The sequence below is a fragment of the Paralichthys olivaceus genome, chromosome 20 (genome assembly GCF_024713975.1).
Source record: "Paralichthys olivaceus isolate ysfri-2021 chromosome 20, ASM2471397v2, whole genome shotgun sequence".
In the NCBI taxonomy this organism is placed as follows: domain Eukaryota; kingdom Metazoa; phylum Chordata; class Actinopteri; order Pleuronectiformes; family Paralichthyidae; genus Paralichthys; species Paralichthys olivaceus.
This window is the reverse complement of record NC_091112.1, coordinates 16,395,414-16,412,634: the sequence shown is the minus strand read 5'-3', so window position 1 is coordinate 16,412,634 and position 17,221 is coordinate 16,395,414. Positions and strand designations below refer to the sequence as shown.

The 17,221-nt window shown below is 39.5% G+C and overlaps 1 protein-coding gene and 1 long non-coding RNA gene across 3 annotated transcripts in view; one reads left to right on the top strand and one right to left on the bottom strand.

Moving 5' to 3' along the window:
- The window catches only part of khdrbs3 (KH domain containing, RNA binding, signal transduction associated 3), a 112,228-nt gene that overhangs the window by 44,599 nt on the left and 50,408 nt on the right, over positions 1 to 17,221 (bottom strand). For both annotated transcript variants that reach the window (XR_002202853.2, XM_020090525.2), the window contains exon 3: positions 7,094 to 7,210. Coding sequence is in view for 1 of the 2 variants with exons in the window: in XM_020090525.2 (XP_019946084.1) it covers positions 7,094 to 7,210 (117 nt within the window). In the remaining variant the exon portion in view is untranslated. The remainder of the gene's footprint in view (positions 1 to 7,093; positions 7,211 to 17,221) is intronic.
- LOC138405942 (uncharacterized) lies at positions 20 to 15,857 on the top strand. Its single transcript, XR_011239604.1, has 4 exons — positions 20 to 2,986; positions 3,080 to 3,208; positions 5,115 to 5,329; positions 15,591 to 15,857. It is a non-coding gene; the product is annotated as an uncharacterized lncRNA (long non-coding RNA).

The following is a 17,221-nucleotide window of genomic DNA, read 5'->3' as shown; positions in this document are numbered from 1 at the left end:
GAAAAAATAATAATAATTGCACTTGTGAGTTAGCTGTCACAGTCCGGAGTATTTATCTTTTTAAAAGACAAACAGGAAATATCTGTGTGGGTTGTTGTAAACTTGTTTTCCGGCACACAGGAAATCCCGGCAGTCTTTTCAGCTGCAGGTGTCAAATGTAACTGATTGCTTCTGTCCTCACACAGCTGCCTGTCCTCATAACATGTACAGACGAACAGTGTCCTCTCCTGCACTTCATCATGATATCTGCTCTCTTTGTTGCACTGTTTCTCATATGTATAATTCAGCAACTCTGGAAAGACAACATTTTATTTTATAGCATGGAATATTTACATTTTTCAAACCGGCATTCAAAGAAAGTCAGACATTGTTATAGTTGTATTAGGTTGTATATGTTATTTCACTCTGGACACAGTGTTTGTCTAAGAAAGTATTCAAGTCTAAAGAGTATAAGAAAAGGGAAGAATGTTGCTGCAAATTAAAAACTGGCTGCATGGTTCATTATCTGTCATAGTCAATGGGAAATCATACCAGTTAGGATTTGTCCAGACTTTTTTTTGTAACAAATCACAATATCATTCGATCGTCTGTGGCAGTACAAGGTTTTATCCACAGACCAGAAGGGCAATCAGTGAGAGTATACCTCCACCAAGGCCCAACATGAAACCACATTTAAATTCACTAGATTCAGATTTGTATTTGGATCTGCACCAAATTGCTTACTCTCATAAATATCAGTCCCGTAAAAATGCCTTTTTTCATCCAGATCCATGAATTATTTATAGCAGAAAATGTGGAAAAATATCCAATCTCACAACGTTAAAGAAAGTGATAAAAAAATCCTAATCCTGGATCTGCCTCCTGATCCAAATCTGCACCAAATTAAATGGGTTCTTTCTTGACCCATAACACAGCCTTCCACCAAGTGTAACGGTGGCTCCATACAGTCCTTTCTGCGCAGTACTGCTAACTAACACTCAGACAGACAAACAAGCACAGATGACGATATGAAAATGTAACCTCCTCGGCGGAGGTAGTAATCTAAACAAAGTGGATCCAACTCTTGCACACACTGTTCAAGTAAGAGGACATCTTGCTGCCCTAAAGGACTTAAACCTGAGTGATTTGCTTTGCCACCTTTAGACATAAAACAAATAATTGAACACATTTGTGTTAGATATATTTTAAATATCACAAATATCACCCTCATGACAATGACAATTCGAATGTCAGGACTTCATCAGAATTATGAGGATTCATGAATTGAGGGTCATACATATCTCCTCTAATTCATACCAGTGAGGTGGACTAACCAAACCCTCCAACCCTGCAGTTGTGATGCTAAAAATGTTGGTTTACTGTTTAACTTGGGTTCTGTTTGTTAGAGTATCGTAAAAAACCTGCTACAGCAAGACAACAGTCAGCTAGTTGGGTCAGATAAGTCATGACAACTACTGCACCAGACTTACATCAAATCCAACACTAACTCAATAAATCATTTAAGAATCTAACACCTAACCCTGGAGCTGGGTTCCAGCACCAATTCAATAACCTGTTTCTATCACAGAAAGCATTGATTTATGGACATTCATGGATTTGTTGACCGGTGTGTCAGATTCAGCTGCATCATGTTGCAGAAGTTGTATAAAATATACACTCATTATAAATATGTATGTGTATATTCACCGGAAACCAAGTCTGTCTGTCTGTATCTGTAACCTTTTGTATCTAAACAGCGGGTCCTCTTCCATAGAGTCCGCCATGTTGCACCGCCATGTTTCTAGTAGCTCATAAAGGCCTTTCATGTTCCATTCCTCTCTCTGCCACACACATGGAAAGGGAGGCAGTTTGCAATCTGCATCCGCACCTCTAGATGTTAGAAATCCTCCACACTGGTCCTTTAAGCAGGTGCAAGTAGACATGAATGACTAAAAAGCATGAATTTGTTCCATTCAAACTTCTAAAAGTGGAGCAGATGTAACCTCTGCCTGCTGATGCACGGTTCATTTTGACAGAAAGTGTAAAGTATAACATGTAAACAGTGAGGGGCTGCACAGGCCCGACAGAAGCAGGCCAGTATAATGATATTGATGGCAGGAAATAGGGCAGCAAAACCCCCAAATGTCTCCCACCAAACTACATAAAGGAAACAACAGGTTTAGCGTCCCAGTTTCTCCTTTTTCAAAAAAAAAAAAAAAAAGTCTTCTCCGGGGCCTTTCCAATGGCGGCAACTTCCTCTTCCCCTTCTCCCTCTCCAACGCCATGCAAGTCAGTGCCTCTGATGTCACCTAATTATAAATAACCTTCTTTTAAGACTGTCTGTGGTATGTTAATGATATGTTAATTTCCCCCATAAATCTGTGCTTTTCGAGCAGAGGGCTCCTTTGCATATAGCACCAGCGCTGACGGTGACGAGCAGCGAGGGTAAGTAGGGTGTTGGAAAGAGACGACATCATGCAGATCTGTCTCTCTCCTCTCCTTTTATGTGTTATTTAGTATATTTGCATAAAAGAAAAGAAACAAAAAACATTATCATTATCTTCCCCACTATCATCAGCTTAAAAAAATACAACCGAGTCTATTGTTAGTGTCTTTTATTTCAGGACTTTCCAAAGTATTGCTCCATCTACACGATATATTCAACTTGTTTGAGTGTCAGTGTTATACAGAGTGGATATATCATTGATATGAAAACAGTCTGTACGTGTGTCCACATCTTTTGCATATGATATCGTAGATATTATAGCAGTTTTCTTACATGGCGGGACCCTCGCCCAGCGCTGATAAGAAGCATTCATCATCCAGCTCAGTGCTATAGCAGCTAAGCAGCCCACAGCAGGAGATTACAGCTGTCTGTTTGTTATATCTATTGCCAGCATCTTCCTTACATTTTTGTTTTTTCAGTAAATCTGCTTATGAAAATATGTTCAAACAAAAGGCCACGGAGGACTGGACGCAGGACCTCCTGCAGACAGCGCTTATAGAGGTAACGCCCGATGTCAGCTCTCAGAGCATCCACATTCAAATGAAATATTTAAGGAAGAATGGTGCCAATTTCTGTTTTCTGTCTGACTGACAGGTGACGCTTCAAACTGTGCAATACAGCAGTGTACGGTGGAGAAGTGCTCCTCAGATCCATCAGCCCGGTTCATCTTCTGAAGGTCAAAGTGGCTTCTAAATACAAAGACTAGAACTCCTCTCTAACAAGGTTGTATACATTTTCTTGTAGATGTCTTAAAGCATAATTCTCATCTGTACAAAAACAGAGAGGGTTTCCTCTGCATTGTTCTGAGTTCAAGATTATTTGATCCATTTGACCTCCAGATCCCTGAGATCTACTGACCAATCGGTGCTCCTAAACATTTTCACTCGTTGTTCCACTGTCTAAAACTAGATTTTTATCATCTTTATAAAAGGTCTTTCCAACTATAGGATGGATTGCCATGTATGTTGGTTAACATATTCCTGGGCAGGTTTTAATGATATTGTTTATCGTGGTCATCAGGTCAATCTTTTGATTTCTCCAATATTTGTGACCAAACTATTTATGACCAAACAGAGTCCTGCTAAACTTGGATAGTGAACTTGTGGGAAACCACATGGAGGAAGCGTTACACCTTCTACACAGCAGCATGCTAACATTGTCACAGTGAATATGTTGACCATGCTGAGCTCAGCATGCAGTTCAAAGCACCACTGTGCTCAAGTTCAGCCTCACAGAGCTGCTACCAGGGTTCACTCTCAGACTTATTCTGTGAAAGCTTCGTCTTCACTGCAATGGACATTTTTGAATCATTGTTGAGCGAGGCTGTGGCTGGTTGCTCAGTTATGACATTCATTCCACATAAATCAAAAATGTTAAATGTATCACCCCCTGTGCGTCACATGATGTTTTTTTAGTGTATTGCACAAGTGTTAAATCCACAACACCTTTGGGCAAGACAAGAAAACGTTAACGTATTACACAGAATATACACTGCAGAAAAAATATAAATTGTATTTTATTTTCTTAATTCAAGTTCCATACATTTGGTTGCATTTGTTTTTTAATTTCTATTATAATTATTTTATAATAATTATTAACTATTTCATAATCATTATTTATGATTAAGTTGATGGTTGAAATGTTAAATATCAAGTCTTACTTTATGTCTTTGTCATAAATGTTCAATAAAGACATCCTTGTCTTTTTGCGTAAATATATATATTGGCCAGTATATCTGATTTGGAATTTTTTGCTGTCTGATATTAGTATCCATATTCCACATCACTCAGGGTGATGCAGAAAAAAGTAAGTGAATTAGATGATAGTGAATTATAGTGACAATAACCAATACATCATTATTCACTTAGCCTGTGAGCTTGCGAGTACAATGGAACGTGTTGTTTGGTACAAAACACTGTTTGAGCTTTATCGCCTGTAATTCATATCCTTTTTAATGTGATTTCAATCATACCACCATGTATCTGTAAGGACCACACAGTTTATTTTGATTGGAGGACAGTTCTGACACATACAGTTCAGACTTACATACTCCGCTTGCCAAAAGATGGTATTAATTGTTGTGTCCATCAGGAAAATTAAAACGGAGAGTACAAGTCCCATGGAGTAATATGGATGGGTTAATCACAGCGCTAACGAGGAGTGGGTGGGTGGGGGTGTGGGACGCGGACTCCTTTACATCTTCCCGCTCTGACAGCAGCAGGACAACTGAGGTGCCATAACTGGCATCTCCGCACTCACATTCTCATCAACTCGGGATCCAGGTCACTGCAGCAGCAAATATTTGAGCAATTATCTCCGCTCTTTGTAGCGTCTCCCCCGAACATAACAGCTTATAAAAGGAATGTACTGAACGCTGTAGATTTTCATCTTCCATCGGTTGTGCTGTATTTTTTTTGTCTACCGCAGGATAAAAAACGTACATTAGTCCTTTCCTGCCAGTCAGGTGCCACCCTGAAGCAAAGTACAGTATGTGTATTTTATCAATATAAGTAGGAACATGTTGTTTAAGGCGACAGAGCCTCACTCGGTGCTTCTGAAAAATAACAGCTTTGTTGTTGACTTGAAAAAACCCTTTGGGTAAAAGTTGACCTGTCTTTTTGCTCTGCAGGGGCCCGGCTGTCTGACCTACACCAGGAATTTTAAGTGCCGAACAGTACAATGCCACATGCTGCGCAGCTGCAGACAGAAAGTCAGCAACCAGTCGAAGATAAAGCAGCAGTTTTGTAGGGAGGGTGTGTCCCTCTCTCCTCCTTTACAAGAGGAACCAGCTCTGCGCAGGGACGGCTGTCACTCATAAATCCCGCAGCGGGCTTGTGCAGACAGGTGAGAGCTGCCGAGGTCAGCACATCTTTGTGCGGATCTTTTTTTTTTTTTCTTTTTCTCCAGGCGTGGACCATCAAAGAGTATTGATCACAGTAATCAAAAAGAATGTGCTGCGTGATGGAGAAAATCATCGCCACCAACAAATCACTTCCGACGAACAGAGAGAAGGAGATGAGCTAAGTGAAGTCGATTTATTCCCAGTTAGCCAGTCCACTGTGCAATCAAGTCACTGTTGGAGCCTCTTCTATCCTCTTTCAATGAGACAACATGATAATGGATGATGGAAGTCAATTATCTGGATTTCCAGATTTTTCATCCATTCTTTCTTGGACCCAAACCACAACTACAGCATCTATTGCACAAATCCTGAAGCCTGTGTCAGTGTCCAAATGAAAACAACACAGTTTTACTTTTTGGTTCTGTTTTGTCTAATTTCAATTTACAATAATTTCTAGGGTTTTTTTTCAGTGCTTAATCAGGAAATTCTATTCGATATTTTAATGCGCCAAGAATTTCAGTATTTTAAAAATGTTGTCTATCATTAAAACAGAATTAAGGCCTGACAAACTAAAGTTTTAATGGTTAATAACATAATTACATTCAAGCATTGCTTAATTATGGTTTGACTATGTTAATATAAATAAATAATCTTAAATGAACAGATTGAACAGATTGTGGATACATCTATTAATTAATTGTATTATATTTTTAACGATTAGTATACATTATCTTAAATCTAATGGATTAATTTAAATGAAATATGAGACTAAACTACAAAAACTTACAGATAAATGCAGATCTTTTAAGTGTTTTTTTTCTATCAGATTTATTTTTACAGTACAGTTTTGTTCAGCTGATCTGACTTCGCTTTCTTTTCCTTTGAGAGAAAGAGCGATGGAGAGCAGGCTCTGAAAGATGTCAGCCATCTTTGGCAAACCTCACCATTGTTCACATTTCCATAAACTTCTGGAATTTGTTTTTCAAATGAGGCTGTTTTTCTAATCAGTGCAGAGTCCATGTGACCCGAGAGCTGTCAGTCAAATATCCTCCGAGTTACAAGAGGTGATCAGCTCGCATCTGATTTCATATGAGACGTACATATCAACACTGTGTTTTAGGTGTTTTTCTTTTCTTCCAGGCAGTGATATAATGAAGTCATATGTGATGTACTCAAAGCAAGTAATTTAGAACTCAATTAAAAGTTTAAAAGGCTCTGTCTAATTAACTAAAACACACCAACTACATTTCAAACAAGCTGCAGTTGATAACAAATTTCCACTGTTAGACAGTTTCAGAAAATGTCATTTAAATTAAACAGAGAATTGGTGTTAAATATAGTAACTCTGTAATGTTGAAATTGTTTTAGATGAACTGATATGAAAATAATCAAAAGCAGCCCTTATTCTTATCATAAATATGACTCAACTTCATGAACAGTGAGAATCACATCTTTTGTTAATTTAATGTGTCGCCTCTTAAAAATACAGCTAGTACACCCGAACAGTGAGGAAAACTGAAACAAGAGGACAGAGTCCTTCTGTGTCAGTGCATTTGGTTTGTCAGAAAGTTCCAATTTCAGTTGGATAGTACATAAAACTGTTTCTTTCTACACTTCAAAGCTATGTCCAGCCCACCTTGACTTCAAACCATGTGAAAGACTTAGAGCAGCAGACCGAGATAAAATGATGTGGAGGTAAAAGAGTGGAAGGAGAAGGGCGAGCAGCATTAAAGCATGAAATAAAAAAAAGGGGGCTGGAGTGTTACCTTCTCTTTGTCTCTCATGGATCCTTTGCCGAGAATTGACATCTTTGTGAGGGTGTCCTCCTGTAGCCTCTTTAACGAGTTCCCGCGCGGCCCGAGGAGTTTGCCAACGAAGTTAAACTGCAACAGAGAGCGAGAGCGCGGATCATTCAGAATGTGTTTGAGATACAGAGCAAAGACGTGACTGAAGCTAATGAAAACGTATGAGCAGTTTTTCTGGCCCATGTTAAGACAGAATCAGTGTGACAGCATTTCTCAGTATTTATCATTCACATGATAAATGGTGGAGTTTGTTATAGCCTGTAGCAGTGCTGGGACTCTCAGGCTGCACCTACAACCTCTGCCAATATATATTATATGAAAACCTGGATGCTTAAACACAAACTAAAAAAATCACAAGTCCAAGGGTTTGTCTGTTTTTTGGCAACTGGAAATAAACTGAAGTAGGAACCTGGATTTTGAAAAGAGGGAGGGACCTCCTCTCCATGCCCATCTGTAAATTATGCCCTTGAACAGTATTGAATAGAGAAGACTGGGGTCGATAAGGTACATATTTTCTTCAACTTTTTTCTTTTCAAGAGCCATATTTTGTGTCCACACTATATTATCCTGGGTGAAAAAGACTTAACAATACAACTTGTGAGTACAAGATATTAGACATATTTATGTACAGACCAGATGCTGATTTGTGAGACCAAGTTATAACCTTCTGTGCAAAAGTGGAATAAAAGTCATCTGTCAGGCCTTTGGGGGTGCCATGGTACTAACGTGTTATTAACACACAAAGAATAAGATGATAGTTGGTTATATGGAAGTTCTCCCTTTGTAAAATTGGTATTGGAATAGTCCCAATGACATTAAACTAGAAGTTTAAAAAGTAAATGGATTATATTATATTTCCAGTCTTATCGAACACTCAAAGTGCTTTACAGTAAAGGTCACACACACACACACACACACACACACACACATTCATAGAGTGCGTCTTTATGTGGAACTTTTTCTCCTCATTCATTCACTCATACACTGTCGGCATAGCTGTCAGGGGCAATTTGGGGATCAGTATCTTGCCCAGTGACAATTCAGAATTCAGACTGGAGGTGCCGGGGATCAGAGGGGCTCTATAATCTAGAGGAGCAGAGAAAGAATAATCATTACATCTACATTACATTTACATTACATTAAATGGGAAATTTTATCTTAACTTAAAATCATGGATGTACTATGATATAATTTTACTTTCTATTTCCAATTCCAAACATTTGTTACAATATTCAAAAATGCATACAAAATTTCAGTTTGATCCCAATGTGTTGAACTCCAACGCATTTGGCTCGTTGTCGTCCATCACCGGCTCCCTGGTTATAGATTGCTTCGCAAGGTCACTGCTTTTTAGCCGTAAAAACCCAAATGTTATGCATGACTATGTCGAAGTATGTAGTGAGCAGACACCCATCAAAGTCATACAGCCTTAACACGGGCAAAGCACAAATCGGCTGGAGGTGGTCGGAGAGACAAAAGGAGAGCGATGCTTTTCTCCCCCTCCCCATGTTTCCCTTTAACAGTGAGTTATACAGCTGTCTCCCTCAACTATCTAGGTCATCAATTAGCTAGCAGGAGGTAAAAAACAGCCAGTTTTGTTCCACACCTCACACATACCTCTCCTGCCTTTTGTTGAGGAAGCGGGTGCTTATTAGGAGGCTGCTGCCAATTCCTGGGTGAGGGATTTGAGAGGTGAGCTTTAGTGATTCGCTCTAATGCAGTAACTGACTGTTGGCTTTTCATCCCGGTCAGGCTGAACACCAGCAGCTCTCGGCTACTGTATGTTCCACAATGTTCTGCAAAGTCCTGTGACGGGATGTGAGTATGCAGGGCTGTGTTCAGCCGTCGCCTGACAGTAAATACCATGCCCCACTGTGCTAATTTCAACCCTGCAATTGCAAATGGGAATAAGTGGCCCCCTGCAAAGTTCTGACCTTGGTCTGATGAATATGTAAGACGAGTTTGCCTTCACATAAAAATGTGTGCAGACTTCTATTCCGCCGTATCTTCATTCACAAGCTTCCGCCATCACTTGAAATGCTGCAGCACCTCCACTGAAATTTGCACACTAATTAACTTCAAATACAGTATATCGAATACGACATGAATTGTTGTTTCAGGAAAATTCAATTTAAAGTTATCTAAGCAAACAAAATGTGGCCTGCCTCTAATATATTCAAGTTTACAAAGGGATGATCAAAGCCGACAGTAGCGCCCGGGCGAACAGAGGGTGTCGGGAAATGTTTTAAATGTGCTGAGTTTAACCGATGTCCTGCGCATCCATCATTTCCACCTGGATACAGCCCTGATCACTGAGCTGTACCGTCTCTTGAACAATGATTTGCGAAGCCAGATCACACAGCCGACATCTCTCCGTGTTACTACAGCTTTTGTGCACCCGTTCCTCCTGACAGGTTGAGAATGGGACAAGCTGTCCACAATGTGTTTGTGTGGATCTCTCAGCTCCTCCCAGCGCTGAGGGATAAAAACGCTTGAACGGGGAGAAAAGCTTGTTTTGGTTTTTTTCCCCTGATCAAGAACTAAGTGCCACTGTGTTGCTTTCAACATAATTTTCCCGGAGCCATTATCAACTGTGCATGGCATTGGCATAAGACAACGAACACAAAGGAGCAAATTTACAGGAACAGGAAAATCAGACAGACTGTGAAACAGAATGTAATGCAGACATAAATTTACTGTGTGCAGACTGGGTTTCATCAGGGAAACAATTAGAGTCTGGCTTGTTGTTGAACTGCGGCCAGAACAAATGTGCTTTTTTTCTATTTTAGAAAATACAACATTGTCTGTTGTGGAGAGTTTACAGTACAAAAACGGAATCTGCTGAAGGGGAAAATTGTTACAATGTTCTTGGTCTGAATGCAAATCCATCCTCAGCTATAACCGATGTGCCAGGTTTACCTGAAGAAATGAAGCTACCAAAAAACACACTTTTAATTAAAGGTTACTGTATTCATTTCAGAATGTAATTATGTCCGATTTTGTAAACAGTGAGAGTTGATTCAATTACTAACCTGTGGGCAAGTTTGTAATTTAATCAATCTTGTGAAAACTAATTAAAGGCACACATACTGAAAAAAAACAAAAAAAACAATTGTATTAATTGGCAGGCTGTTTTTATCCTACTACAGAGGAAACCGCTCATAGTGATGATGGATATACTGATCATGGATGAAGTGATCAACCCTTTATATGGATCAAAAAGCTTAAGACAGAATCGTTCCTATGCAAATTCTGTTTAAATAATTTGGTTATAGTGATCAAGTAGACTGCTTACAGTGTCCGTTGTCTTTTCATACATGTTCGGGCTGTTAAAAAGTTCAATGACAGTGTTTGTGTGTGTTTGTTTTTGTCAGTGCAAGAGAGGGGAAGAGAGGGAGCAAGATGGGCTGATGAATACACGAACAGCAATGAAAAAAGAAGAAAATGAAATAGAAAAAATATATGGATTATCATGTGGTGATCAGTGTTTGATATTGTGGCGTCATTTTAAACTGCAGTGGGTCAGATATGTCAGCAGACTCAGTGTGTGTGTGCTCTTGTACAGATATCTTTGTCAGGAACACTTTGAGCCTACGACCTACGGAGTGAGGATATTGTGGTCTTTACTTTCTGACCCACCTTTAATGGACTACTTGGGGGTTAAGACTTGGTTTTAGGATTATGGTTGGAATTAGGTTTAGGTTAGGGGTTAGGATATGCATTATGCCAATGAGTGTCCTCACTAAAACAGGTGTGTGAGTGTGTGTGCTGTGTGTTGTGTGTTGTGTGTTGTGTGTGTTTTCTGGGACTATGATCATTTTGTCCCAGGCTATACGTGATCACTATAAGTGGTCTCCACTCTATTTAATGTTCTTGTTTAATGCAACATTCGTATTTAATTGGTCAGGGGTTAAGACCGCAATGTCTTAAATTAGACCTGGTAACTTTGTAACTCTCTAATTAATTAATTGTAAGGTTATAGTTATAGTATGGTGAATGGTGCCTCTAAAGCACAAGAGCTTGACATGATAAGGGATTTAATTTGGGTATTAAAAGTACCAATTACATACTAATTTGTTTGGCTAATTATGTTCTGATGAGAGATATAATTGCTGCCTGGATGTATTTTCTCGCAAGTTTTAGGCCAGAGCATGGCTATGGTAAGGTTAAAGCAAAGATGTTACCTCAGGTCAGTCAAATACCTATCATAACTGTGATTTGGTTCCAGCATGTATCGTATTACAAGAGAGTATGTGAATACATCACAATATAATATCATCATCATGTTAAAGTAGATATATTATGTCCATATTCAGGTTCATAAGTTTAACTTGTGTTCTTACTTGAAAAGCTCTAATGTTCAGAACAAAGCTTGGTTGTAGCTCCACTGTTGTTACTTGGATTAATTACTTGGGATGTTTGGGGGACGTGCCAGACTAGCATTATGCAATTGTGGGGCCATGTGTCACATGACATCAAGATGGTGCGGAAGTGTCAGAGCTTCAGAGCAGCTCCCTTTCTCGCAAACTTGGGCTTTTTAATTCTGCAGTACTTCTACATACACAGAAAACCTATATCAAGCACTGGACGGAAGAAAAGAAACATTGAATTTCACCTTTGATAAAAACGTACCTTAGTTGCTTCTAAGCTTCCCTATACAAAAACGAATTAACTGTTAAATGTTTAATTATTAACTAAATGGGTAACATAATACATTATACTGTATAAGTTACATCATTTCTAGGAGACAGAGTTAGATGTTGGGGTTTTAATAAAATCCAGGGCTTCATTGTTAGGGCTGATTGTGCTTGAATGTTATATATTGCAATTTCATTTGTTAATGAAATCGGCAAATAGAAAACCTGAGGCTATGTAAAACGCTGTATTCAATGCAGTGAAAGGGACAAACAGAGACCCTGTGGCTCTTTTCCTAGGCTCTGTTCAAAAGCTGGTTAATGAGGCCATATCACTTTTTGCAACTTGGTCACGTATTAGATTTACACAGTTTTGATCTACTTCAGGCAATCATATGTGCATGATATAGTGATATTGGTTTCTTACTATTTTAACTTCTTCACTATTTAACAAGAGATCAGGAGGATTTGCTTGATATTTATTTGACTAATGCCAGTAAATGTCAGACAGAAGTCTTAATCTTGATATTTAAACACATCAGCTCCCAGTCAATACATTTGCAGAGGCATACACACACACACACACACACACACACACTCTCTCCTCATATGGACAATCCAAATATATGAGTCTTACTGAACACATAACTGTAATCCCCGCTGTTTATCAGATATCAAAATCCGTCTGGGGTTTTTGCTAATGCTTACGTTATCACGAGGGATTATGTGGCTTACTAAAACCTGCCTGGGCTCCTGTACCGGTTCATGTCATTAGACTTTGTGAGAGGATTGTGCTGCCTCTGTCTGTAATCACCAGAATAAAAGCTGATGTGTTTAATCACAGGTTGCTGCCTGCTGCGACGCCGTGCTGCCAGTTGCACAGAAAAAAATGGCAGAATATTAAATTCGCAAACGAAGCAATGACTGAAATTATACAAAAAAACGGATTCGATCGGTTTGCACCATATCCTGGTTGTCTGTCTAAAACAAAAAGATTAGAAAGAAAATGGATGAATAGAGAGGCTGCGGACACAAGTAGAGAGATAACGTATGATTAATCACACTTAACTTGGTTTGGGGGGATGGTGGTGGTGGCGGCGGGGGTGGGCATCTAAGATCTTTTCATCATGTGCTGAATGTATAACTGCGAGGCTGGCGAAAGGTGCGCTCGCAGAGAGCCGGCGCAGTGATTGTGCTGAGGACAGCAGGACAGGAGCGACAGCAGAAGGATAAATCACCGCTCCCAGCGCAGAGAAAAGCCACAGTCTGAACTGGAAATAAACCAGTGGGACTCCTTATGCCTCGCTTAATGGCCTGCAGTGCTTTCTGCCAAAGGATGCTCTCTGAGGCGGGGCCCACCGTTTCCGCGGGTGTACAGATAAAAGTAAATGCTTATTCAAAAGATGGAATAGTTTTATTTCCTGAGTAGGTGTGACATTATGTTATTATCAGTTAAATCATGATTTGAAATCTTTAAGTGATGCACTTACACGTAGAATGCTGTCTACACAGTAGGCCTATACTCACTGGCGTAGTAACATGGTAGTGTTCTGAATCAAACATGGCTGTTGTGCACCGGTTGTCAACACCAAAATATGTCCAGCCTGCTTTGCACTCTTATGTGTCCTTTCTGTTTCATGCTATATTTCCCCTTTCATCCACCACCTTTTTCACAAATTTGAAAATAATAGTGCATTGTGCGTTGTAAACTGTTTGGCCTGTTGTAATGCTGGTTGCGGTTTTCTTTCTGAAACTGTAAAAGTGACCAACGCCGAACTGGAGAATCAGTTGTCGTTGCTGTTGCTGTGATCAACAACGGCACTTATGTTGAGTCCCATTATAAGATATGTGTTATACAGACAGATAGACAGAGATGGCGACCATTACAGTGGTTTTACACTCAATATTTTTATCATTTTGACTGAGCCAAAATTTCGCACTACATGTTCTCACACCTGCCAGTGTGATAGCACTAATAGACTCAGGTGTAAGAATGGAAGTATTGGACTTGAGACACAGAATTAGCCTCTTTCTATCACATAGATAATGTTTTAATCGTCTCTTTTTTATAAAAAAAAATGCTGTTGGCAGAGCATCCATAGGATAAAGAAAAGGTGGAGAAGTGACACAACAGACATAAACCATGTCGCACTATAATATAATAAATATCTTAGAAAGTGTAGAAATCCATCAGTGTTTGTTTTTAAAAATCACTTGTGAGGAACAGCTCTATCACAGGGAATCAGCAGAGTGGAACCTGCAGCGTGGTGTCCTTACCTGCTTCATTTTGATGAAAAGCTATGTTTGTGGAGGATGGATTTAACCTCTCTGCACATGCCTCTAAATGTCTATTTGGAAAATGGCTGTGCAACTTCAATGCCAGAAGCCAAAAGGTGATGCTCGCAGCTCAGAAGAAAACCCATTCAAGTCAAACCGATCACTCTTGCCATTGCTACCTGTCAGACAGAACAAATTGAATTTGTCTTCCTCCGCTGGCTTGTTGGAGCTCTAAACAGCGTATTAGTGGCTCTACTTATCAAAGCTGTCAAAGTAAATCTGTTTAGCTGGGAACCTCAGAGACTCAGATCAGCCTCCTGATGACATGACATACAGTACATATGGAGTACATCACTGAGATTGTCTTTGTAGAGTTTGTTTCATGTCATCACTTATGACTCATAACTCAAGCAAAGTTTCATAAATATCATAACTACACACTGAAATATGACCACTTATGTCAGTTTGAAACTGTGCTGTGTAGGCTAGCTACACTAGTGCCAAGGAAATGTACATAAATATACAAATGTATTGATATATTAGACTTTTTATTTGATGTGAACTATTTTGTTTCTGGTCAATGTGGCCACTTTCATAACTGACCTAAAAAATGATCACTGTAAAGAATGGTACAAAAAAAATAATCTTAAGGATATGGCATCTTCATTCTGACGAAACAGTCTGACATTCCAACAATGCAATTAATTCAGCTGGATCATCACCAAAAGGACATGGATTAAACCTGATATTGAAAGGTGGGTGTCTAGAAGGGCACAGATTATACTTATTATTATTATCGACAGTATTGTTGGTCTCGAAATATCTCAACAACTGCCACAGACATTACTGGTGCTCTCAGGGTGAATTATATTACCATTTGAAGAATAATAACTATTTTGATTTAACCAGCAGAGAATTGAAGGTAGTGAGGTAACACTTCTCTGAAAAAGGAACCACTTTCATCACATACACGACAGATCGTCTGTGTGTGTCACAAGCCGAGTGTACACATGTGAGGCACATGTTATGCAGGTACATAACAGGCCTTCAAAATAACAGTGAAATAGTTTGCAATCGACTTCAGACCATGTTTGTTGGTCAAATGCACCAATCGCTCAAGTGCAATTTCTATTGCTATGCTTGGCATTGGGTGTAAAGCCCAAAGTGTTAACAATAGTTAAGAATAAGCCAATTTCACCAATGTTATAAAATATTATTATTATATTTGTTTCACTTTTGCCTGGTACTGATTCCTTCCTTATGTTACATTAAAGTGTCTTGTTGAGTGAGGATGTGTCACTGAGCTGATACGGCTCTATGGTGGGTCTCTAAAGCTACATGAAGTGTTAAAGTAAACGCTGGGTGTGGACTAATATAAAATCTGGTGTATTCATTTTTACACCTAGTAACTGACTGACTTATTTTACTGTGTCATATAAATTCTGATTGTGATGAGAAAAAGCACCAGGAAACTAAACCCAAATGCACCTTGAGGGTGTTATTGGTACAGTGTCTGACTCCCTGCTCTCTCCATCCATGTACTGCAGGTCTGCACTACCATCCCCCCTGGAGGGCTGAGGTGAAAACTGGATTGACATATAAGAGTGGCCCTCTCCCTCCAACATCAGCCTCCCCATCGCGCTCCCAGTGGGAAATCCCTGTCATGCACAGAGCGTGTGGCTCCAATAAACTGCAGTGTGGCTTCTTGTGAGGCTGAAGTGCTCTCAAATGTGGCAACTGCAAACAACTTCACAGGGAGGTCACACTGAGCTGACTGTCGAGGACTTGGTACATGTGAGTTCTGTGTCACATTGCATATTCACCCTCACCTGAGACACGCATCCACAATGTATCAGAGGACATCTGCTGTCCTCAAAGCAATGAAAAATGGCTTTAAATATTATACTAATCAATATTCATTGACCAATTTAACTTCCTGTGGAGGGGTCATTCACCTAGACTGTTAAAGGTACAGTGTGTAGATTTTTGTGATATCTAGTGTTGAAGTTGCATGTCGCAGCTGAACTCACCTCACCCTCTCCTTCCAAACATGAAAAAGAACCTGTGGTAGCTTCAGTTGTCATAAAAACTCAAAAGGACTAATGTAAAAAAACATGGCGGCCTCCATAGAGAGGGTCCCCTCTCGTACATATAAAGTATTTGAATATAAAGTGTCTTTTGTGGGGTAAAGAAAACTACAGTTCATACAATTTAGATGAAATTAACTAGTGATTAGATTTCTGCCAATATTTCCTTTTCACCTAACTCTTACACACTGGACCTTTAAGCCAAATGTCTCCGACACATTGTCTATCTAAGAGTGACTATCGCTCTATGAATGGGGGCAACGTCAAATACTTTGTGTCCTCCAATGTAGACAGTGGATATCTATGCTGTTCACTGTGCACTGTTCACAGTCTGACTATTTTCTTTAATCACATGAGTCACAAGCAGTGATACTTTTTGTAAGTGTTTTAGGTCCAGAAGACATTTTGGCTTATCTCTATCAACATTAATCTGCATATGACTTCAATAATTAAAAAGCAGATAGCAAATGCATTTCTGTCAATGTGTTCCGTCTCTTTCGCTCACCTCAATATTTATGAACTTGGCATTCAAAAGAAGAGAAATTGCTGGTTTGAATCTATAATATTTGGTTTTTGATTGATATCATCAATATTCTATCAATAAAAGTTCATCTAGACAGAGACATGACACAAAAGACTAAGACGTCTCACTCCATTGGATTTGTTGGAACTGGTTGTGCAGTTGTCTTACAGAGTGTCAGTTCCTCTTGGACAAACTATCTTTGACAAGACAGAGAGCGCACAAACTGACAACAGTTCCACTTAGGCCTGCCCTCAACTTAATTAGCTACAGTGACGATCAGCAGTAGATAGAAATGAGAAGCTACAGCTGAAGTTGTTCTGCTCTGCATTGCATTGCATTTCACTGTGCACATTGTCAGATGTCAAATCAGTAGATATCGCCCAACCCAGAGATATCAGCCCATCATCGACCAATGACCGAGTCATGGAGAGGTGTGTGTCTGAGGGCAGAGTGAGGTTTACAGTTGTAACATTTCAAAAGCTGCAACGATCCTTCAGACAGGAAGTAACATCCCTAATATAGTTCTACCCCAGTTCTGTCAGCAGACACTCCGCCTGTTTGCTGTCTT